General features: G+C 36.2%; 2 protein-coding genes, 1 long non-coding RNA gene and 1 pseudogene across 19 annotated transcripts in view; 3 read left to right on the top strand and 1 right to left on the bottom strand.

The window, feature by feature from the left end:
- The window catches only part of LOC138916635 (ubiquitin carboxyl-terminal hydrolase 25-like), a 156,186-nt gene that overhangs the window by 65,733 nt on the left and 64,355 nt on the right, over nt 1-26,098 (bottom strand). Inside the window, exon 4 of one of the 17 annotated variants that reach the window (XM_070229612.1) lies at nt 3,225-13,652. The exons of 14 other annotated variants lie outside the window; for them this stretch is intronic. In XM_070229612.1, coding sequence (XP_070085713.1) covers nt 13,642-13,652 — 11 coding nt within the window. In that variant the 3' untranslated portion in view covers nt 3,225-13,641. Of the gene's footprint in view, nt 1-3,224; nt 16,959-25,598; nt 25,985-26,098 lie in introns of those variants that run through there. 2 more of the 17 variants (XM_070229609.1, XM_070229611.1) reach the window with 2 other exon arrangements.
- On the top strand, nt 72-26,098 carry LOC138916644 (uncharacterized). The gene is made up of 5 exons (XR_011423939.1): nt 72-1,672; nt 14,629-14,744; nt 15,802-15,894; nt 16,876-16,971; nt 24,528-26,098. It is a non-coding gene; the product is annotated as an uncharacterized lncRNA (long non-coding RNA).
- On the top strand, nt 5,531-6,484 carry LOC138916637 (olfactory receptor 4A15-like). Its single transcript, XM_070229615.1, has one exon. It carries the CDS (start codon nt 5,531-5,533, stop codon nt 6,482-6,484), a length of 954 nt encoding a protein of 317 aa, XP_070085716.1.
- LOC138916639 (olfactory receptor 4C6-like) lies at nt 16,956-18,835 on the top strand (annotated as a pseudogene).

Genomic DNA, 26,098 nt, shown 5'->3' with positions numbered 1-26,098 from the left:
TACAACAATAAAAAACAAAACAAAACAGTAACAATGGCACCTAAACCAAAAGAAAACGAGTAATCAGCAAATCTGGGCAACGGAGGAGAATCTGTTTTCCAGAGTTACCACATTGTTAGATTCAGATGTCTAGTTTTCAACATAAAACCACAAAGCATATGAATAAATGGGAAAGTGTGGCCCATTCAAATGAAAAAAAATCAGCAGAAATTGTCCTTAAAAAGACCTAATGACTGACAAAAACTTTAACACCGCTAATCTTAAAGAAACTCAAGGAGTAACAGAAGATAGGACAAAAGTCAAGAAAACCACATATCAATAAAATGGAAATACCAATAAAGAGATAGACAACCTCTATATCAATAAACCTCAATAAAGAGATCACATGTTTTTAGAGCACGGGTAGAGAGATTCAGATTTAAGGACCTGCCATTGTTATATAAAAGATATGTGAGTATCAAGTGTCAAATATTTCTGGACTTAGCTTTTATGTTTTTTTCTTATATTACTTTATAACAGTCTCTTTCAAATTATACATCCTAATTACTTGTTTCTATATTTTTTTTTAAGAAATATTGGGGTTTTTTTGTGCAAAACTTCTGAGTTGGAAGATTTTATGTGGATGTTATCTTGTCTGAGTTGAATTGAAACTTTTTGTAAATTGATTAGCAACAATCTTGTGCCATTTTCATTAAATGTATCTGCCATATACAAAGAATTAAGCTTTTTACTTAATTCCAGTGCCCTCTTGGATTTGAGAATTTTAAATATAAACTGATTAATTGAAAATAAAGGGTTCTTGTTCATGCAATCTTTTGTCTTTGCTATTATTAAGTGACTTGTTCTTTCCTGTTAGATTGCTATTTTTTCACTTAATTCCCCTAGAGTGATTGGCCAGGAGAAGCCTCTGAAAATACAGAATGCACTGGAAGGATTATGTAGACGGTCTCAGTTCTCTAGAGCATGATTCCTCAGTGAATTTAATTTTGAACAGTCAGCCTTGGGGACAAACTGTTCGAACAACTCAGTGAAGTGATTTATTTTTCGTTGTTGATTAACCCAGTCACATCTTCCTTTGCCTAGGGGAAGATTTCTCTTCGGGTATTAATACTACTATCAAGCTGTAAAATAAAAGCTATTACCTTACTAGACATGAACTACATTAAAACTGTCATATGAACGCTCAAAAAATATCTAAAACAAAGCTCATTTCTTTGATTATCCAGCTTCCTGCAATATTGACCAAAAATGCTATTAAAGATTTGTTCCACTAATTTGATCAGTTAAACTTAATAATTAGGTTTTAAACTTGGTTCTTGATACATATTCTCAACCACAGCTTTCAAATTTGGTGATTCATCAGTCACATCAACGTATATTCTTGATGCCAACTCTGGATAATTTCATAATCCAAACTGTAAAGTGTTTATGAAAGTTGAAGACGATGGTCATACTTTATGTGGTCATAAAGAGATATATCCATGTGTGAGAAAGCATTTACAGCTGGGTAACTGCGTGTACCCTGATCTTTCTCTGCAGTCACACCTGGATTGATGTGGTGGCAGTCCTGACTTATCTTCATCAAACTAAATCGTCATCTTCCAGGACCAGAGATAGAATTTCAGAAACTTGGATTTAGAACAAGTGACAGAAGAGAAAATAAAAAACACAGGTAACATATTCACACAAACTCTTCACTGCTACGAGCATAGGGCAAAGTAGACTTAGTTGGAATGAACTATGTATCGTTCTTGAGAAGCAGGTTTTGTCTTTGACCCAAAATGTTTTAAGCCAGAAGCTCCTGGCATAAAGTAGCACATGTATTGTCTGTATTTTATAGAATACTATTGGAATAATCACAATGGAAATATTTTTCTCCAGTATTTTGTGTTCCAGTTGTTTAAATGTATACTGAAATACAGAGAATGCAGAGCAGAGCAGAGCATATAACATACAACATACAATATAACATGGCACAGATATGTTCTTCAAAATAGCTTTTTCAGATTGCTTTATATAATCTAGAGAATCTAACACTTATTTGTTTTGAATCTCAGTATTTTGAAGATAATAGTAATGACTACTATAGTTGTTTAATAAATCATTACCTTGTGTCTGGTATCTTTAAGTGTTCTGGTTATGTATAGATGTTTTATTTCTGTTGGTAATTTTTTTATTGTGGTAAAATATACGTAACACATTTTTGTGCATCGATCACCACTATCCATCTCCAGAATTTTTCATTGACCCAAACTGACAATGCACCCATTAAACAGTAACTCCCATTTGCTCCTCCCCCGAGCCCCTGGTAACTACTCTTGTATTTCTGTCTCTCTGAATATGACTATTCTAGGTGACTCATAAAAGAGATCACCCTTTTGTGATCTCTTTCCCTTTTGTGTCTGGCTTATTACACTTACAACAATGTCTTCAAGGTTCATCCATGTTGTAGCATGTATCATAATTTACTTCCTTTATAAGGCTGAATAATTTATTTTATTATATTTTCTTATTATATTCTTCTGAGGCTCAAATTCCAAACCAGAAGTTAGAATCTGAATTCCCAAAAAGTGCACTGTGCAGACATCCCGCCCACCTGTGCAAAATTACAAAACAAAACTGACAAAGACTATCTATGAGATAGGCAGTCTACTCTCTCTGATTGCTGTTTTTCTGTGTTTGTCCTTAAAGTCTATTCAACCACATTCAGGTTTTAGAGGTAGTATTTTTCCTTTACTATGAAGAAATTGACTTGGAAAATGATATTTCTTTCTTTTAAAAAAATCAAATGAACTGATTAAGTGTTTATTAAGACCTCAAAACTTTTACTGCACCATTTTTTATGGTCATTGTTCAATCATTTTTTAAAAAGGTGTTGCTTACAGGGGAAACAGGTTTTACTATACAGACAGTTAAATAGAAACCTCTTTAGGCATTGTGATCATATGTTTCAAAAGGATCTGGACTAAAACTCAAAATATCAGAATCTATACTTTCCAATATCTTGTTGATTAAAAGTATTTCCCAGTATTTTAAACCTAGCAAACCATATAAGTGGTTTTTATTTATGCCTTATGTTGTTGAATTTGGCATAGTGTGCATCCACTTAATTTATCTTAATTGTCATTGTGGGATACTTACAAGGGATTTACATTTTTTCAGGATTCTTTAATGATTTATTGTTTCTCACTGAATATGTTAAGAAATTTGAACAATCTCATGAATGTTTGAATCAGATATATTTATTTTTTATAAAATATAATATTGGTAAAGTATAGAGATTTGCATCATGGCAAGTCAAATTAACAATTTTCAATAGTTTAGAGTAATAAGTTCATAAGAACATTTTTAATAGTCAAATATTTATTAATCACTTAAAATATATTAGACACACTCATAGATTCTGGAGATACAATCATTAATAAGGTATGTTTTCTATCCTGGCAGACCCAACAGATGATAGTGGAAAACACAGCTATAGACAAATAAGTGTTGTAAAGACTCAACAGGTCAGGGGATTAAACCCTCATAGTGGAAGCTATCTTTTGAATGCTTAGACTACTCCTATAAATTATGACTATTTACTTTCCACTGTAAATGCAGTTTAGCTTCATAATTGTGAGTGAAGATATTTAATTACGTATATATGCAATGACCTGCCAGAAACCCTGAAGGTGGAACTCCTTGTTTAGGCAGCTGATCTCATCTACTGATATATCTTAAAGCTTAGAATTTTGTTTACTCATTTTTCTTTGATTTGGAAGTACAGGATTCGGAAAGGCAAGTCCTGGTACTGATGCTGAGTTATCCCTTGGGCCACCTCCTGATTGATAGCCCAGGAAATCTGAAATTTCCTCTTCACCCAAATCATTCAAACCCCCCAAACCAAACTGTTTACCAATTTCAAAGCAAGTTTCATTCAACCTACTGTCCTTGCTGGTTGCTATCTATCTTTTGTCTATTCTCTCTTATTTTCTCTCATCTACACTTATATTCTCTTTCTGATGCTTGGGTACAAATTTGCCTAGAAGCACAAAGGATAGAATAATCTCTTGCTCTTCACAAATGATCATCTGCAAATGTGGGCTCTGAAACAGAGCACAATTAAAATAATTCTGCCTTACAAATAAAACTGACTCTGGATCATTCCCGAAAGGCCTGACAAATACTGTATTTTCCTCAAGTGAGAATGAATACCTTGTATTCAACACGGACTCAGATAACCAGAACCAATTATATGAACAAAGTAACTAGTCTCATACGTTATTAATAATCAAACAACCTTTGACACATGCTAATTCACCCTGATTGACATAAAGAGGATCTACCAACAAAAGTGTTATTGTGTCATTTAGGATAAAAGTTTCAATGACAAAAATTCAGAAACATACATCTGGAAAGATTGTAGCATTTCCAATAAGAATATAAGTTGGGATGTGACTTTTCCCAAGATGACTGAGCAAAATCAAGTAATACTTCTGGATTTTCATATAGAATTCTTTCTACTACACCATGATTCTGCCTAAAATCTTTATTTTGGCCTTCTGAATTGAGCTATGGTTAGCAATAATTAATTCCAAGCAATGTTGGAAAGTAAGGAAAATGTCTAGCACCCAACCCATTCATTTTGATTAGTATTATCCATTTTTTCCTTCAATAACCTAGGTAGTAATAAATGTTAATTCAGTTTGTGTATGTATCCCTGTGTGTGCATGCGCATGTGTATGTATTTTCAAACAAAGCATTGCTTTCATTGGACTTTCTTGGCTGGAGAGAATTTAACACATTTATCTCTGCTCAATTGCTTTCTTATGAGAGTTGATATTCAGTTTAATGAAATAAAATTCAATAAGCATATAACGAGCACTCATGATATGACTTGTTTTTATTTTTTATTGTGGTGAGTGACTTATTCCTTGAGTCGTGATGCTTATAGTAGAGTAATTCAGAAAGGCAGTTATCAAAACTTCAGATGTACATCGGAAAGCTATATAATGTTATTATCCAATTTTAGTGCAATAAAAAATAAAAATTAAAAGAAAACTGCAGCTATAATTTTATGCTCCATGCACTAGGTATTACTTTACATAAATATATAAATAAAGTTATTAGAGATGAGATTGTTTTCATGGAGGATCTCAGGATTCCAAAAAGCATTCAGGAAAAATGAAATGATAAATATTGTCAAAAATGCCGTCTTTATGAGAGAGATTCTGGAGGAAGTAGCTTTCTTGCTGTTTAGTAGATCATCTCACAGACACGCCCACTCGCAAATAACTTCCGGTTAGAATACTGAAGTCTCATCATTGTTATTGAAACAAGAAATTTGTGAAAAGGAATGGAGTAATTGTGGAAGGAGAATCCAAACTCTCATTTTCTAAATAGTTACTCTGTGTGAGGCCTTGTGGAGCAAACATTTTTGAGTAAGGCATCACATTTTTGATATAAAGCTTGTGATCTTCTCAAATTCATTATTGGCCCTTTTTCTTACAGCCTTTGACAGCTGAGTTCAACACCTTCAGAAGAACACATGGAAAATAGGCACAATGGGACTGAGTTTGTCCTCCTGGGACTCACACAGACCCCTGAGGGGCAAAAAGTTCTATTTGTTGCATTCTTACTTATCTACATTGTGACCCTAGTGGCCAATCTCCTCATCATTGTGACCATTATGGCCAGCCAGTCACTGGGTGCCCCCATGTACTTTTTTCTGGCTTATTTATCATTTATTGATGCTGTCTATTCTACTGTCATTGCTCCCAAAATGATTGCAGACTTGCTTTATGAGAAGAAGACTATTTCCTTCCGGGCTTGTATGACTCAAGTCTTTATAGAACACTTATTTGCTGGTGCTGAAGTCATTCTTCTGGTGGTGATGGCCTATGACCGATATGTAGCTATCTGTGAACCTCTTCATTATTTGATCATCATGAATCAGCGTGTTTGCATTGTCATGCTGCTGGTGGCCTGGACTGGAGGCTTTCTGCACTCATTGGTTCAATTTCTCTTTATTTATCAGCTCCCTTTCTGTGGCCCCAATGTCATTGACAACTTCGTGTGTGATGTGTATCCCTTATTGAAACTTGCTTGCACCAATACCTACCTCACTGGACTTTCTATGATAGCTAATGGAGGGGCAATTTGCACTATCATCTTCTTCATTCTCCTAGTTTCCTATGGGGTCATATTATACTCTCTTAAGACTCATGGTTTGGAAGAGAAATGCAAAGCCTTCTACACCTGTGCATCCCATATGACTGTGGTCATTTTATTCTTTGTTCCCTGTGTCTTTCTGTATGCAAGGCCAAATTCCACTTTTCCCATTGATAAATCCATGACTGTGGTTTTCAGTGTCATAACTCCCATGTTGAACCCCTTAATCTACACCCTGAGAAATGCAGAAATGAAAAATGCCATCAGAAAACTTTGGAGCAAAAATGTGACTTTAGTTGAGAGAGGGCTGTTTCCCTCCCGCAGAACGTAATATTCATTCTTTCACAGAAGAATGGAATACTTTCACTACCAGTGATTATATTTAAAAATAATTTCCTTTGGGTTATTTAGCTTATTCATTCTGAAAGAGTCATATAAGTTAATCTTATCTAAGTGGAATATGTTATAGCCCTTAGAGAGCAAGAGAATTGCATAGGTTTAATCTCATATAGATAACTAATATATATAGGTGACTGGGTGTTTTAGCTTACGCACAGCTGTCTCAAATTCATAAGAACTAGAACCTTTTCCCACAAAGTCTAAGCTTGGAAGATGATGTAAACTGCACTTAATATATTAAAAATGATCAAGTTTACAATTGCTGGTGAGAATTAAACATTTCAGTACAATCTGGATTAAATGATGTGGTTCATTTTGACTGTCAGATAGCAGATGAGAGTAAGCCAGGAGTAAGGAGAGGGTAAAATATTGAGTAAATACTGTTTCTACTCTAAGACAAAAGGGAAGATTTGAAGAGGGAAACTAAGGCCAATGATTGTGTCTTAGGCGTGACAGCAAGTGCTCCGTGGAGTGATGAGAAGATTGATGAAACACAAATTATAAATTGTCAACAGCAAACTTGGAAGGTGTAAGAACTGAAGGAGGAAATGTAAGGCAGTCTGACATTCTCAGTAGACGGAATCTTCTGGTTTGTGAATAATTTTAAGGAATGTTAAGACGTCCCTTTTTATTCATTATCAAGAATCTCTCATGAGGTCCAACTGCCATCTGAATTTTTCTGATACTTAAAACAACATATAAGGACGTAAGTATATTTAGTCCAAAAAATTAACAGGATAAATAATATTTGGGTCTGTTGTATAATGATGCTTTGGGTTATACGGACTTTTAATTCAGTGAAAATATTAGGCATTAAGTGAGGAGAGTGAGCTAACTCTTATTGAAGGCCAACCATGAGGCATACATTTTGATAGGTTATTTACATGCTTTGATTATCTTAGTGTAGCAACAAGTTTTATTAGTCTTTACTCCATTTTGGACAAGAAGAAAATAAGACTCAATGAAGTTAAGCAACAGTATCAAGTCTTTTAGACTCTGTCATCTCTACTCTTCCTACTTCTCAATACTCCTTGCTAGGATGATGTGAAAATATCAAAACACAGAACTGATCATTGGCTGCATTGTCAGGATTGCTCTTGAGGCATCCTTCCCTTATTATGGGGGGCCCTTTCTTCCCTTCGGCTGTCCCTTGACCTCCCCTTCCCAGGTTACTTGCATTCTCCTAATTCCTCAGGTGTCAGAAAAAAGCCATCTGATGATCTCATTTCCACAGATGTAGTTCACTTCATGGGCATCATGAAAAGTGGGATGAAATGAGCTCAAGAAATAAAAGTCAAATTGTTGAATTTCAAAGAAAGTGACACAGGTGAGAGACAAGTTTGGAGAAAGAATAAGCAACTCAATCACTGAGGAGACTAATACTCTGGGCAGGAGGGTAGCACTTTGAAGAGCTAAATGTTGTTTCTATAGGATTTTTCCCATTGTTATGCCATAGTGTTAATATTTATTACTTGAAAAATGGCTCCATTTTCATTTAAGTGTAGGAAATTTTGACTTATTTCATTTATACAAAAACTATTGTTCAATGCCTATAGTGTACCAGAGAGTTCTGGGAGCTGTTGAATACCACAAACAAGGGCTATGTTTGTGTGCAACTTAAATTCAAGTGAGGCATAGATGGATAATAAACAAGATAATGAATAAATAAAAAATGTAATTGTGTTAGTAGTGTTTGCTGAAAAACGTTTTATTAAGAGGGTGATGCAGAAGAGAATTGGATATAGATTTGTGTAGTTGTTTAAAGTACAGCTAGAATTTTAGTCAGACCCAAGATTAAAAAAACACACTGTTTCCTCCCTTTCTTTTTGTAAGTGAATTACTCTAACACATACATTTGCAATGGGGATGGTATCTCTCCCAAGTAAAATGGTAAGTAAAATGGTAGGTAAAAATGAGTTCTTGGGAGATGAAAATATCTTACTGTTTTTACATATAAAGCATAGATATACATAAAATACATAAATACTATGTCTGTGGTGTTAAGATTTTTGGGAGGTCATTAGGGTAACAGAATGTCAAAAAGGAGCCTTAGGTGGGCAATAATGAAAATGAGAAAAAGATTGAAGAGCCCTTCTTAACCCACAGTTAGGTAAGAACATGGAGCAGTTTTAGAATGTTAGTAAAGATAATCTAAGTGCAGAGGTTCGCCTGTCACCTCTGAGGATCATATTTAGTAAAACTGAGAGCCTCTTCCTTCTCAGGAGGCTTCCCAGGGTGTATGGTCAAATATGTTAATGAACCAGTTGTAATCTATGAAGTACACTGTAAATGTAGGATATTGATATTTTTTACTATTGAAGGTGGAAAAAGAATAAAGACTCTAACCTCAAATGTTTCTAAATTGAAAACATGTCATTTGGGAGTACAAATTGTTATGGAATGAGATGGAACTCAGTCCTTATTTTTTCTTGCTGAGATACATTTTTTTAACCCTTAATAATGCCAACTAGGGGCCGGCGCTATGACCTAGTGGTTAAGTTCCATGCACTCCGCTTCAGCAGCCCAGCGTGGGTTCCTGGGCATGGACGTGTGTACACCATTCATCAGCGACCATGGTGTGGTAGCAACTTACACACAAAATAGAAGATTGGCAACAGATGTTAGTGCAGGCCAAATCTTCCTCAGCAAAAAATAAATAATTAATGTCAACTGTCCTTCACTTAGATGTGACACAATTTTAATCGTCTTAAAAGATGAAAGAGCACCAGATTAGGTGATAGAAAAATTTGGTCTTAGTACTTTCTAGCTGGCTAAGAATAAATCCTGTTGACTTTCCTTCATTTATATTATCAGACAGATGGATCATTGTATGGCCATTCTGTTATTGAAGAAGAGATCTTGGTTGTGGAGCAAATAATTGAATTGTTAATACCATGATCTGGTTTTGTGCTTGTGGAACATCAGCTTGGCCTGGCTCCAGTGAAGTTCAGCCCCTGGGAAAAGTGGATCATTGCAGGGGTGGGTGGGAATTCACTGGAATGGTGATTAGCTCCTCAGTCAGTAGAGACACAGCCTCAAAAGGATGCAGTTGGAATGATGCAAGTCTGCACATTTTGAAATTCTGTGCCATCTGGAAATGGCACTCTGTCCTCTTTTAGACTATGTCTATTGCCTGAAAGGTCACATCCTGTTAATGATGTTTCTTCTAAGATGTGGATTGGAAGCTGTTTATCAATTAAGCTCAATGTGCAGACAAATGGAAGACACAGTTCTGTGAATGATTTTGCAAACAGCTTAGCTGGCTGTCTTTTTTCGGCAACTTTTTCTATTGAGATGAAATTTAAATTCCTCCACCAACCACAAGGGTTGTTTTCTACTTGCCTTTAAACCCTTAGAGCAGCTGTTTTAAAACTTTCTTTAAAATCATTAGAAACTGTGATCCTATCAAAATAGCTTTCCATTTAGTGATTGGATGCTTTGTTCCAGTGTAGATCTTACTTGCCTCTGCACTGGGATGTGCTGCTTTAACACTCTAATGTCAGATTCCTAGCTCTTTTGTAGACAAGAGTTTCTTTGAGTACATCCTGAATGGGGCAGACCCGTGGTGACCCTGACATGACCTTAGAAATTTTACTCGCACAATGTCCCCCTTCTAAGTATTGGGTCCGTCAGGTAACTGGCTTTTGGACATTGTAAAGATGACATCAGACCGAGTTTTGGAGGTGACTTTAAAAACTTACGTGAGAATTAAATGTTTTTATTAATTTGAACTATTTTGAAATCATTGAAATAGTTGAATCATCTATATACACAGACAATTATGTTATACTTAAAATGTGTCAGAGGTTTACCTGTTCTATCTATATACACAAATTGCAGACTTGGCTTGGAGAGCTTTGAGCAATCAAAATTTTTATCTTGGTTTATTTGAACTTCTTTTGGCAAATTATCAAATCTTAAGTGTCTGCCTTTTGGTCTGTATCCAGTTGATGAGATTAGCAAATAAAACTGTATTTGTGTTTCAGAGATGAGCTTTTAGGAAGGGAAGGAATGGGATTAACTGGATGTGTCTAGGGTGGTTTTAGATGTTTTTGTTTCCCTTCTTTCATGCAACTCTTTCTTAGTGTGTGTATATATATGCATCTGTATATTATACACGTATATTATATCTATATATGTTTCTACTTTCCTCTTGTACCAATTTCCTCTAATCTTTATTTTTCTACTAATCACCTTTGAGAATTAACCTATCTGATGTTTTTCTTTCTGTTTTAATTCTTTGATGATACATTAAATTTCTGACTTTAATTTTTAATGTAAAGATGAATTGGACTTTAAAAATGTATTTCTCTATCTATATGAAAGCACACACATTTATTTGTGAGCAGCTCTGACAACAAGGGTGGTTTTGGTGTTGATGCTGAGGGTGATACTGATGATTTGTCCAGGGATGGGGTGGTGAAATCAAGAAAGCTTTCAGGGATTAAGACCCTCCCTCCAAAAGCATTCCAAAAAATTAATTTTTGTATCTACAATGGTATAGTAATTTTCACCCTATAAAAGTGCTGCTGTAGATAATACCATCTTCACCCATCTCTCAAGGAAAGCAAAATGAATTAGGAAGATTTCCCAACAGCAAAAGTCATTTTAAAGCCTTTAATTAGAGAAATGTTTTATTCATGGTGTATATGCCCAGGACACAGATCTGTGTCTGAGGAACACAGGGCCACTGATTATTCATTGAAAAATGATGACTCAGGGCCAACCCTGGCAGCCTAGTGCTAAGTTTGGCAAGCTCTGCTCTGCTTTGGTGTCCCAGGTTCCATTCCTGGGCATGGACCTTAACCACTCTGTTAGCAGTCATGCTGTCCTGGTGGCCCACAGACTAAAAAGTAGAGGAAGATTGCCAGAGATGTTAGCTCAGGGTGAATCTTCCTCAGCAAAACAAACAAACAAACAAACAAACAACTCAAAGGTGCTTACTAAACACGTTGCTACCACTTCTTGTTATCTGTGACTTTATTGAAGAAATTATTTTGCTCCATAAGAAATTAAGACACAAGAAACACATATCAGCTGTAAAGTCAGCTTCTTGGATTCAGATCCAGGCTCTATCACTTACTAACTGTATAGCCTTAAACAAATTAATTATTCTATTTTTTCCAGCATCTAAATATAGCCAGATGTAAGGATTAAATGAGAAAACATGTATAAAGTACTAACAAAATGTCTGGTACAAAAATTATGTATTGTCATTAGTTAAATAAGGATATCTGTGTATAAACTATATATCTCTATATAGATATTACATTGTATTTAATTTAGCTCCATATGGATACCAATAATATGTTTATTGTTTAAGTCATCAACGAAATTCTAGGAATTTCATTGGATTCTAGGAATTCTAGGATTGAATGAACACAAATTAAGGGGAGATACAATTTTTCATCTAGCACTTGCTTAATATAATCAAGATTGATAATATTTAATGTTAGTAAAGCTATGGGGAAAATTGCTCTTTAAGACACTATTGATTGGAATAAGAGATGGGTCAGGATTTTGAAAGCAGTGTCATAGAATCGATTAAAGTGAAACAGATGCATAACTTTTGACGTGGTGATAACATAGATTTCCCCAGCAGAAATATTCAAACCTGGAATTAAAGATGTCTATAAGGGATGTTCGCTGCAGTATTGTGTGTTAGGCAGAATATTAGAAATAACGTAAATTTCAAGCAAAAATGGACTCGTTAAAGGAATTATGGTGTAACCATTAAAATGGAATAATATGTAGCAATTAAAGTGAAGGAAAATTCACAAATACTGAGAAATAATGCCCATACCAATTATTCAAGTATAGTATCATATTTTATATACGTTTATCTAGAGTAAAACACACAAATGACTGTAACAATTACAGTAGACTTACACACAAATGCACATCTGAAGAGCACGCACTAGATTGTTAATAGACGTTGAATGAGTGCTTGTGGTTGGGAGTGGTCCTGATTTTAAACTTTCTATCACTCTATCTATCTATATAAAATATTTTCCAAAGATCAGCTTTTACTTCTATAACTTATAAAAATAAATAAATAATTTTTATTTAAACTATTCTACTTTAGGATATGACTGCAGTCTGTTTTAGAAAATGGTTTTGGATGATTTTTCCTTTAATGTCATTTCAAAAACTTACATCCTGACTAATGTTGAGGAGTCATCAGGCTGATTTCCTGCTAGCCAATTGAGCATTTAATGGAAGCAGGTGTAAACACGTTTGTTGAAAATCCAAAGGCAGAGGACTATTTTAAAATAGTTTGTGGTCAGTATCAATCTCCTAATCCTAGGAAAAGATATGGGGATGCTGATCTAAGCCCTTTACAATTATAAGCTCATGTAATCTTTACAACAACTCTTTGGGATTGGTAACATTACTTTGCCATTTTACAGAGAATGAAACTGAGGCACAGAGAGGTTGTCTGGCATGTTATAGGAACTCAGAAGGAATAGCTACCTGTAGAGTAGAAAGTCAGGGGTTTTACATGGTTTCTGTAGCCTTATAGCTGTTACTACTTATTCCCAGTTGAACTGTTTAGCTAGGCACACCTACTCAAGGCACCTCATACCTAGGGATAGTAGGGGTGTGTGTGACTAAGTTTTATGGAACACCCAGAGTATGCTAAGAATCATAATATCTAGTAAACATTTAAACTATAATTTAAGTGAATACTTTTGTCATATTTTAATGTTTATAAGTTTATAATGTTGTTTAAATATTAAAATTTTAACTATATTAAAGCATACTGTTGTCCTTCTTGTTCACTTTCTAAACTATGTTTACAAATTTAGAATTTTCTAAATTCTCATGTCAAGCACTAGCTCCTTTCATCTTCTTTGAAACCTATAGATCATACTGATATTTTCCCTTCTGGACTTATATGCACAGGCATTGTTTCATGAGTGTTCATAATCTCTCTCTCTCTTTACGGATAAGGTATTTCCTTGTATCCTTTGGAGTAACGGATATGCTATTGAATGATAAATATGCACTATCTGGAAATAATTAGGTGATTGCAGAAATGTCATTCCTCACTTCCTTTATATGAATGGTCTTTTGAGTGATGGTATTTCACAGGAACGCTGGAAAGAAAAAGACATTATTACAAAGAAGATCTGATGGCAATGATTCGATACTGAACTGGAAGTCCAAGGCGTGTTTCAGTTCTTGGGTTTGGCTATAGAAAGTCTGGGAGTAGAAATGGCAAAGGTGAAAGATAGTAAACGGGATATTTGAGCTGCATGCTAAAGACATAGCAGCGAGGCTCTGACAATGATGCTCTCATTTCTGGAGGCAGGGACTGCCACCAGCATTGCTGGCACCCATGGTTCAACGTACTATTTTTTGGATGAATTCAATTTCATTGATTTAATTAAATTTAATTAAATGACTAGTGTGTACACAGTACAGCATTAAGAATGGGTAGAAAGAGAATAAATTAGCTCATCCACATAAGGACATAAAGCCAACATAAAATTAAAAACACATTATCTAAGAAGATAATTGAATTACTGCTGATATGCAACCTAGAAAGCTTATGTAGCAAATATCCAAGATGATGGTTGTGATGGGGACAATCGGGAGGAAGTGAGGCATGAAGGACGAGTGGTAATGGATTTGTTGATAACACACGCCATAGGCAGAGGCAGGAGGAAATCAGGGGCTAATAGAAATGGAAATTAATCATGATGAATATTTGAATAACGTTTTGAATATTTAGTGCTCCCTAAACATTCTCATGCCTGTTACTTCCTTTGATTCCCATGGAAGTGTTGTAAGCCAGGGCATAAACTTCTTAGAGGGGTTGTAGAGCGTAGTGGTTAGTAGCCTGTGCTATGAACTTGACCACATACCCACCAAAGGGCTTTGAGCAGTTGCACAAGTTTTCTAAGCCTTATCCACTGCCGTGGAAAATAAGGATAATACTAGTTCCTGCCTCATACAGCTTTTGTGAGAATTAAAAGAGAAAATCATGAAGCTCTTACCACAGTACCCTTGAATAATAACTACTTGAGACCTACTGACTTTAATTGCTGTTGCGTTGTTTTATTTTTTCAGGATCGAAGGTTATGTATTCAGTCAATGGCCTGACTGGGGTAGAGGACTAAATCTGCTCATTCTGAACCCATGAACTTTCCCACTGTCCTAAAGAGACTGAGACGTGTATTCTGGTGGTAAGAGGTGGACTTGACTGCAGTGGGAGGGAGACATACAAAACGATGAAGTTGATTACATGGGGGAGAGTCTTGAACATCAGATTGAGAAGTTGAGATGCGTACTAGTTGTCTAAATAGATTTGTGATGAATCCATAGATTTTAAGACAGAAGAGGCATTATTTTCTTTCCTACTGCCTTTTGTTTTAAAATACCCTAAGTCATGAGGTGGCTCAAAGGAAATTTTGCTTGGAAGTGTAAACATTTCATGCAGGTAAGAACCATGTTGCTGTGTTTGAAAGGGACAGAGTCCCTGCGATGGCTCCTTTGAAACCCTAGTTTTCCACTCATCTACCACAACTGTCTCATTCTCCAGATGAGGAAACTAAGACCCAGAGTAGTGAGCAAATTAACAACATATCCTAGGAGTTAGAGGGACAACCTGGAACAAAGCCCAGTTATCTTGCTTTCCAAGAATGTGTTCCTTCTACTTCATTAGGGCTACTAAACAACTTTTGAAGTCCTTGGACTGGAGATAGGAGAGGTTGTTGTTAGTCTATATTTTAGATTTGCACAGAGTGTCTTGGCAGCTGTATACTTTGTTTAATAAGAGGGATAATTCTAACAATAGGTCTGAGTATTTAGAGCAGTCTTAGAGAGCATGTAGTTTATATCCCCACTTAAAGCAGTAGTCGCTAACGTATTCCCACCAAGTGCCGGATAGACTCTGCTTAAGAACCTATGCTACTGAAGCAGTTCTTTTACCACATCATTTGGCTGTAGGAACAATTGTATTTAGCTAGTATAGGGCACTGTTCACTTCTTCAGTGGTACAGTGCAATGGTTAAGAATTTGTGTTTCACAATGAGATTATGTGGATTTGTAATGCTCAATCATTTTAGGTGAGATGTTTAATGTCTCCATGTCTTAGTTTCCTCATCTTCAAGACAGGATTTGTGATAGTACATATCTCAAGTGATATGAAAAATAAATGCAATAATGCATGCAACATACATAGCACCTTTCTGGGACACAGTGTAAAAAAGTTGTTTTATTGATGTTTTTATTATTCATTAGAATATGTTGTTTCGTCTGGAGGCACCCCTTCACAAGGACAAGTGGAAGGAATGATTTATACTGATTCAGGCTCATGAGCAGAGATGGTGTCAGGTAAATCGGATCTGCGTCTTCCTGGAGCAGAGAAAGATACTTAAGGTTTTATTTTCTTTAATCACCATATCTGGAAAATTATTAGAATCTTGGAAACTTAATTAATGATTGTAGCTTCTGGTTTGGGGATTGTAATTTATATATGTACGTATATATTATATATATATATATATAATTAGAACACACGCTTTATTGTGGAATTGTCATTCAATTTTATTGTAGAACTGTTTAGTGAAGTGAGCACAGAAAGCATAAATCTATTTCACTGGATTGTTATGAAAATGAAACTATATCATGAATCACAGTATCTCTTCCATGTTGAGAACTCGATATTATCATCAGAGAATCAATATAGCTTGTTACTGGTATTGATTTTGAATCATGAAAAGCTGCATTTGATTTGGCTTCAATGTTTACTAGTTGTGGGAACTTGGTGTCATTGTTTCAACCCTCTAAGCTTCGGTATCTTATCTCTAAAGTGAAGAGAATGTCTCATAGGATAATCTGTTGGCTGAGACATAGTAGGGAGTCACTGAATATTAGCAATATATAATAATAATAATCCAATCTGAGAAGAAAGAAACATAGATGGAAAGAGTATAGTTATTAATAAGTGGAGAGTCCTTGGGTTATGACATATCTCTTCTACTAGCACAGTCCAATGTTCAATAAGTATATGGAATAAATGACTAAGAATTTGCATGAAATGTTCCAAGTTCTTAGTTCTTGGGTGTGTCAAGTGATAAGTGGAAGTCAGCTTCCTAGCTTGAGTTTTCCAAAAAGCAGAGGCTGATAGAAGGGCTTGTATGTAGGTAGTTTATTTGGGGAAACGGAATGGAGGCAGTGAATGAGGAGAGTGAAACACGAAGGAAAGAAAGTTAATCCAAGATTCTGTTAAGCTTGTTACCATTTATCCACCGGCTTATATCTATCAATGATCCAGGGTGTCCTTAAACTGTGTTAATTCCTTCATCTTTCCAGGTGTGTGTGTGCACCAGAATGATGAAGCAGAGTCTTCTAAGCATCTCAAGCAGCACATACCAGGACAGACAGCAAGAGATACGCTGAGGAGAGAAGGTGTTGTTGGGGGGATAAGTAGGAAAAAGCTGTTGTCAGGCTATAATTGTCAGCAGCTGGCTGCTGTATCAATAGCTAGAGAAAAAAGTAAGTCAAGAGGGTGTGAGATAGAGTGCAAAAATGTCCAATACACTCAGTGATTACTAGTTCAAAACACTATTACTTTGTAGATTTTCCAGTGCAGAGCAATGTGCTTACATCAGCCCACAGTAAATGGAGAATCCAAACAGTGTGACTGAATTCATTCTTTTGGACATCGCAAAGAATCCTGTCCTGCTGAAAATACTCTCTGCTGTGTTTCTAATCATGTATGTGTCCACAGTTTTAGGAAACCTACTCACTGTGGTAACCATGATCACAAATCAGATCACCTTTGTATCTTTTCCTTACTCCCTTGTCCCTAATGGATGCCACCTACTTTTCTATTGTCACCCTCAAGATGACTGTGGACTCCCTCTCTGAGAGCACTATCATCGCCCTCAAAGGCTGCATGGCCCAGCTCTTTGCAGAGTATTTCTTTGGTGGTCTGGGGATCATCCTTCTCATTGTCATGGCCTACAATCATATGTGGCCACCTGTAAGCCCCTGCACTGCATAACCATCTTGAGCCCTTGAGTGTGTTGCCTGTTGCCGGAAGGGGCCTCACTGGGGGAACCATGCATGCAACAATACAGCTTTTCTTCATGTATCAAATAACTTTCGGTGGCTCCGATGTCATTGATTACTTTATGTGTGATTTGTTTCCATTGTTGAAACTCGCCTGCATGGACCTCCACAACCTGGGCCTCTTAGTCATCTTCAACACTGGCGTGATGTGTGTGACCTTATCCTCTTCCTTATCTTCTTATCCTCATTGCCTCTTACATGGTGATCCTCTGCTCTCTGAAGTCTTAGAGCTCTGAAGGGCAGCATAAGGCTCTCTCCGCCTGTGTCTCCCACCTTACAGTGGTTGTTTTATTCTTTACCATGTATTTTCTTGTACCTAACTCCTGTGGCCATTTACTCCATAGACAGGCGATAGCCGTGTTCTTTACCATTGTCACATCCATGTTAAATCCCTTGATCTATACTTTGAGGAATACACAGGTGAAAAATGCCATGAGGAAACTGTGGGTGAAACAGGGGACCCTGGATGGTCACTAGCTTACATGCTAAGAACAAATCTTTCCTACAAGGACATTGAGGTCTTTCTCTCCCCATTCAGTGCAATCCACTGGGCACACAGCAGTCAAGGGCATGTTCTAAGCATGCACATCACATTAAGATACCACAATCAAGTTGTTGCTTACCTCCTCAGGACATTTTGTACTCCATCTCTTTTCTCACATGAGTCTGGCCACTCCCTCTCTCTCTATTTTTTAACCTGTCTTTTGAATAATTCAAGCCTTTCCCAGTTTAGGGCTTTTGGTCTTACTCTGATCACTGCTGAAATTCTTTTTTGAATATTTTGCTTGGTTGGCTCCATCTCATTTTTTCCATCTTCAGATCAACTCCCACCTCCTTAGTCAAGTCTTCCCTGATTAATTTCTTTAATCATTCACCTCTGTTATTCTCTAGCTCTTCAGCTCATTGTATCCTTAATATCAATTATCACAAACTATACTTTAAAAAATTTTTTCTTGACTTTTATCTTCTCTGTTTTCCCTGCATGATTATAATCCCTGTAAGGGCAGGGATTATGTTTCTTCAGTCATGCTGTGGGTAGAACACTGCCAGCCAACTACTAGCTGGCTAATAAATATTATTGAATGAATATAAGTCTAAAAGAGACTTTTTGGGGATATTTTCAATTTTGTAGGTTGGGTAAGAAGTAGGGAAGGATAAATAATTATAAAATTAGAATTTTCCTGCTGTCAAATTTCCTTTTGGAAGCTAGTACAATCTTAGATTAGTAATTTGCTATTCAACATGGAGGCGACCACTTTACCAAAATTGTCCACTACCTTTTTCCATCCTTTTGAGAAGCAGAATAAGAATTCATCATGCTGGAGTCAAGAAACTTCAGAATCTGGTGTCTGTATCTTGAATATATCTATTCTTTATGAAAAAAAAGTGCAATTCAATGGATCTATTTTTTTAAACTATGGGAGAATGATTCTTGCTGTTACATTCTAAATTTGGGTTTCTAAATCTAAAGGATATTTATTTTCTCCCAGATCTTTCTTTGGTTGTCGATAGAGAGACACTAATGCCTTCTAAACTGCCTCCCTTGACTAAGTATATGGGAAAGCTAAGGTCATAGCATGATTCAGTATTCTGTTACGGTTTTCTTGGAAAAATGTGATATATATCAATACAATAATTGCCATACTAGTTACAGTATTTCAACCAATATTTAAATAAAGATTTTTATTTTTAAATTCAAACTGCATATATGGAATAGATATCTAGCATCGATTACCACCAACCATTTTTAATTAGGTTAATTTATTTATTGAAATGTATTTGCAGAATTTTACAAAGTCTCAGATACTCTTCTAGGATCTGAGTATAAAGCGATGGATGAGACAATATGTTTCCTTTCTGTCCTGGAGCTTGTGTTCTAGCGCAGGAGATGAACAGCATATACAAATGAAAGTAAAGTCATAGAGTGATAAGCGAATCTCAAAAAATTGTAATGGAGTGCTGTATGTGTGAGTGGGTAACTCTACTTGGGTGGATCTGGGGGCTTTTCTAAGTGATGATTTCTAAACCAAGATTGGAATGATGAGGTAGAACCATTCTTTAGCATTACAGTGGGAAGAACAATTAAGACAAAAGAGAAAACCTTGTGCAGAAACTCTATGGTAGGAACTAATGTAAAGTAAGATCAGGGTAATCAGTGCACAGTGGACTACAGGGAATGTGGTCCAAGCAGAGATGTGAAAGATAAGCAGGGTCCTGATCAGGGAATGCTATTATTTTTTAACTCTCAAGCTCAGAAGAGCACGGATGTCAAAATGACTCTATTTGTATTATAATTAAAAATCAAATCCTTCATGAGGTTACAGATGACACAGCAATTTGGCATCAAAAATCTTTGCACAGAGCTTCCATTTAACTTTTTCCTACATCACTGCCAGCTTACAACATCTTAAAATTAAATTTCTGGATTCACTTTACAATTATTCACCTTATTTCACTTCAAAGAAGAAGAAAATGCCTGTGACAGTGTAATAATGTTGATCTCTGTAAGAGCCTTGTAATGATCATTTTCTATTTTAATTATAGAATGAAAGAACTGAAAGTATCATAATGAGATCTATAAATTTAAGTATTTGTAATCTTTGTGAAAATTTTCCTAGTATCAAAGTAGGTCTAGAAGCTATGCCTTCTATTACATTGATAAGAACTATTCTGAACTTTCACACTGAAATTATTACCTATCAGTTAGATTCCACAAACTTCTCCTCTTGTCTGTTCTATAGGTCCCCTAAATTAATTCAAATTTAATAACTTACTCATTGCATGTTACTCAGCAGCTCAATGCCTTTTTTTTCAACAGTCTGACTTCTAATCAAATCTTGATCTGACTCCTTTTTAAAATTCAAAAACAAAATTAATTATTTTATTGATGTCATATTGGCTTATAACATTGTGTAATTTCAGGAGTATGTTGTTCTAAATCAGTTTCTGTATAGACTGCACCAATATTCTAGTTTTATCCATCACTATGGATATGTGCCCTTTTACCCTGCCCAACCCTCTTCCCTCTTCTGGTAACCACTAATCTGTTCTCCTTGTCCATGTGCTTATCTTCCACATATGAGTGAAATCATGTGGTGACTATCTTTCTGTCTGGCTTATTTCGCTTAGCATAATACCCTCAAGGTTCATCCATGTTGTTGCAAATGGCACAATTTTGTCTTTTTTATGACTGAGTAGTATTCCAATGTATATATATGTATGTATGTATATATATATACATACATATATATACATACACACACTACAACTTCTTTATCCATTCACCCATTGATAGACACTTGGGTTGCTTCCACATCTTGGCTACTGTGAGTAATGCTGCAATGAACATAGGGGTGCATAAATCTCTTTGAATTGTTGATTTCATATTCTTTGGATAAATACCCAGTAGTGGGATAGCTGGATTATATAGGTGCCCACTCTTGACACTCTTATTCAAGATAGTAATGGAAGTTTTGGACAGAGCCTTTAGGCAAGAAAAAGAAATAAAAGGGATCTGAATTACAAAGGAAGAAGTGAAACTCTCACTGTTTGCAAATTACATTATTCTAAATACAAAGAACATTAAAGAATCCACCAGAAAACCATTAGAAATAATCAATAACTACAGCAAAGTTGCAGGGTACAAAATCAACATACAAAAATCAGCTGCATTTCTATATACCAATAATGAACTAACAGAAAGGGAAATCAAGAATATAATCCCATTTACAATTACAACAAAAAGAGTAAAGTATCTAGGAATACATTTAGCCAAGGAGGTGAAGACCTATACAGTGAAAATGATAAGACGTTATTGAAAGAAGTCAAAGGAGACACAGAGAAATGGAAAGATATTCCATGCCCATGGAAGAATTAACATAATTAAAATGTCCGTATTTCCTAAAGCAATCTACAGATTCAATGCAATCCCAATCAGAATGCCAGTGACATTCTTCGTGGAAATACAACAAAGAATCCTAAAATGTATATGGAACAACAAAAGACTCTGAATAGCCAAAGCAATCCTGAGAAAAAAAGAACAAATCTGCAAGTATTAAAATCTCTGACTTCGAAATATACTATAAAGCTATAGTAATCAAAACAGCAAGTTACTGGCACAAAAACAGACACAGAGATCAATGGAACAAAATTGAGAGCCCAGAAATAGACCCACACATCTATGGATAACTAATGTTTGACAAGGGAGCCAAGAACATACAATGGAGAAAAGAAAGTCTCTTCAATAAATGGTGTTAAGAAAACTGGACAGCCACATGCAAAACAATGAAAATAGACCATTATCTTACACCATACACAAAAATGAACTCAAAATGGCTTAAAGACTTGAATGTAAGACCTGAAACCTTGAAACTTCTAGAAGAAAACATAGGCAGTATGCTCTTCAACATGGGTCTTAGAAGCATATTTTCAAGTATGATGTCTGACCAGGCAAGGGAAACAATAGAAAAAACAAACAAATGACACTACGTCAGATTAAAAGTTTCTGCAAGGCAAAGTAAATCATGAGCAAAACCAAAAGACAGCCCACCAACGGGGAGAAAATATTTTCAAATCATATATCTGACAAGAGGTTAAGTTCCAAAATATATAAAGCGCTCATACAGCTCAACAACAAAAAAAACAAACAACCAGGTCAAAAAATGGGCAGAGGATATGAACAAACAGTTTTTGAAAGAAGATATACAGACACATACAGGCACATGAGAAGATGTTTGGCATCAATAATTACTAGAGAAATGCAAATCAAAACTACAATGAGATATCACCTCACACCCATCAGAATGGCTATAATTAACAAGACAGAAAAGAGCAAATGTTGGAGAGGATGTGGAGAAAAGGGACCCCTCATATAATGCTGGTGGGAATGCAAAGTAGTGCAGCCACTTGGTCAAACAGCATGGAGATTTCTAAAAAAGTGAAAAATAGAAATACCATATGGTCTTGCTCCTTTTTTATTAGAATTTGCTGTTACTAGTATTAGATTGTAAATCATTTGATTATCTTTATATTAGAGTTGAAAAATTCAATACTACTCATGAAACAAAGGATAGCAATGAAGGGATAAAATGGCGCTGTAATTTTAAGGAGGATATTGGCCTAAAAGCTACCGCAAGTATCAGACTTATTGGGAAACATTAAATAAACTTGCTTCCTATTTCACTGAGAAAATTTAAGACATCAGAAGATAAACTTTCATAAACTCTTATGATTGTATCTACCAATCTGCCATCACCCATCCAATTACATGCTACCTTGCTACTTACTCCTGTAAATGCATTATCTATTCTCCTATCCAAAGGCAAACAACCTCTTTTCTCATGCACTGGACCTCATCTGCTTATCACTTGCATGAAGACATTGGTCTAAAAGTCTCTTCTATAGCTCTGATATCCTCTTCATTCCCTTTCTACTGGGTCATTTACATTGTAAAAAAAAAAAAATCTGTTATCTCTTTTATCCTTAAAAGTACTCCACTCACAACATTCTCTATTTCAACCGATGGCACATCTACTCTATCAGGAAATCTTGTTGGCCCCACCTTCAATGTGCATCCCAAATTCCGTCACTTCTAATCAGTTTTAGACCTGTTACCTAGTTCCAAGTTGTCATCATCTTTCACCTGAATTATCACAATTGCCTCATACCTCCTACCCTCTAATACTCTATCCTCAACACAGCACTCAGAATTATCCTTTAAACCCTGAGTCAGATCATATCACACTTCTGTTAAATACTCTGCAATGGCTCTCCATATCACTCAGGTAAAATTTAAAGCCCTTACAATTACTAGAATCAGCAGCCATAATCTGGCTGTCCTGTCAGCTCTCTGAACTCCTCTCTTATGACCAACTCTTCATTGACTCCTCTGGTTATTCTGGCAGCTGACTGTTCCTCTTACAGGTCAGGTATTTTCTAGCTTTGGGGCCTTTACCTAGGCTATTGTCTCTGCTTGGAACACTTTCTCCAAGTCATTTGCATGATTATCATTTTATGTTCATAGATGAGAAGAACCAATATTTTACTTAGTACTGCCTTTAGATCTGGGCAAGCAGGGCCACGGTTCCTGGCTCCACACTTTGAAATATCTTCTGTGAAATTTCCTATGTTCTCTGCCAGTGTCTGTGACTGGGCAGACCCTTCTGGTGGGGCACCCCAGCCCACACCAGAGTGCATGAGTATCATCTCTGTTTTCTCTCTTTGGGGTGCTCTTTGATACTCTATTCCACCCATGGGGCCAATCAGATAGCCCAGGAAGCTGTGGATTCTGTAGCTGTGAACTTACCCCAGGTTCTGTGGCCAGAACCTTGGTTCCAGGAGGGCAGTCTGGCAAGCAAATGGCTTCCACAGGCTGGTTCGTTGTTTCTTTTATAATATTATACTAAGTTGATTACTAGAATGGGGTTTACATGCTTATTTTGGGTGACACAGCACAAGTTCAAGGGTATGGGCTATAAATGGTCCCCTGCTGACCCTTGACGTGGGGCAGGTATGTAGGCCATTCTCAGCAGTCACTTGTTCATGGTCTAACTGCAGTGCCACCATCTACAGCACTGCAGATGGTGGGGGTGGTGGCAACCATCTTATAGCCTGCCCATCCTTCCTGCTGAAAACAAAGGAGGTCACCCTAGCCCTTCCACAGGCTCAAGGTCACATGTCAGACAGTTCAGAGGTTACTGTACTTATCTCCTTCAAGGGCTTTTAAAACTTTTGCTCTGCAATGCTGATTGGACCTTTCTTGCCTCCCCTGGATGTGGTGGCATTGTGCTCTCCTGTTTTGTTCTTAAACCACATGTGATGAGGGACATGACTTATATGAATGGGACCACTGTTCTTCGTCTGGGCTCAGGTCTTTCATCTCCTCCCTGCAGGTGGTGGAGTGTGGAAGGCAGGGATGTGGTCAGTGTTGAAAGACATCACTTTCCAGGAATTCAGTGATTATGGCTTAAAGAGCTCAAGGGAAAACGTGGTTGGAAGGTGAGTAGTTCCATACTTACGGTATAAAATTCTAAGCAGTCAGTTTAACATGACTGGGAAATGAATTATTCTCACATTTTCTTGCAGACTCTGGTCAACAGATTTGTATTTGTGCTCATTATCAAGGAAATATTGTTTATGGAGTCATTGGAAGCCAGTATTAACGAGCAGTCCAATACGATGAAGCATCATTAGTTATGATGTAAAACACCATTAAAGACATAGTATTTAGGAACTTCAGAGGCACTGTTACAACATCCAAAGGTTCTGAATAGAACAAGAAGAGATCACTCCTTAACACTGATTTGGCTACTCCGTATCCTCACATGTAAATTGAAAAGAGATTTTATGCTTACTTAAAATCCAATCACCAAAAAGAATGAAAAGAGAACCAGTCCATCAGACTGCTTGCCATTCACTCCATGCTTTAAAAAACCTTTCTGAAGGGAGGACAAAAATATCTTAGATATTAGGAATAGAAACTTATTCAAGTATTTCAAGTGAAAAGAAGTTTATATTTAGGACACTGATCTCAGTGACTGTTGGGAAAAAACAATCAGGACTCAGGAAGGGCAGAGCCCAGAAAATTCTCAGAACCTCAACTGTAGGTGTACCTGTATCACGTGACTCAATCACTTAACATGATCCATGAACATCTGCTAGAGAATTTGAGTCATTTGGTGAATTTCTTGAGAGAGAAAACCTAATTGACCCAGTCTTGCCTGTGGATGAGTTCCTCTTGGATCAGGTGACCACCCCATGCCAATCAACTATGGGAGAATAAGGGGCACCAGATTGCATAAGGGAGTCAGCAATGAGTATCTTTTATTTGAGAACAATCAAAGAGAACTATTGAGAGAAAATGTTACTAGCAAAACCAGTATGAAAGCTGCAAGTGTAGTAAGCTGATTTTCTTCCCCTCCAACAGGAATAGAAGCCAGAGACATCTGAGACTAAAAAATAGGTTTCAAGAGAGGATTATATTTTAATTCACTTGGTGACCTGAATTTTCTTGCCTTTGTCTACTACCCAAGTCAGAATAATTCTATTTGAATAATAATTGATACAGACATCATTCCAATTTAGACACATCTTGCATGTCATTTCCATAATCAAGTTTCATTTATCTCAGGTGGCCAAGGGGCTTCTGAAATAAATGATTTACAGTAAAATATTTCATTTTCCCCATGCACATCAACACCAATAAAATACTTACTCATTGAGTATTGTGGACAAAAATACTAAATAATCATTTTTTTCTTTACTTAGTCTTCCCTTTCAGGCCCAATGAAGAAGAGTATATGATATTAATTTTCTGCCAGAGTTTATGAATTCGTCACTGGAAATCCTACTGTAGTAAGATATAAATTTAAATGAGCAGAGTTTAAATTATGGCCTCAATTCATCCTAAGACTACATGTGAGACAGAGGTGAATCAAACTTAGTAAAAACCTCAGTTGTCATC

The sequence above is a fragment of the Equus caballus genome, chromosome 12 (assembly GCF_041296265.1).
Source record: "Equus caballus isolate H_3958 breed thoroughbred chromosome 12, TB-T2T, whole genome shotgun sequence".
Lineage (NCBI taxonomy): Eukaryota > Metazoa > Chordata > Mammalia > Perissodactyla > Equidae > Equus > Equus caballus.
This window is presented reverse-complemented; position numbering and strand designations above follow the sequence as displayed.

What these genes read in the sequence shown, in the direction of transcription:
- LOC138916637 (XM_070229615.1), top strand. Translation starts at nt 5,531, where the DNA reads ATGGAAAATAGGCACAATGGGACTGAGTTTGTCCTCCTGGGACTCACA.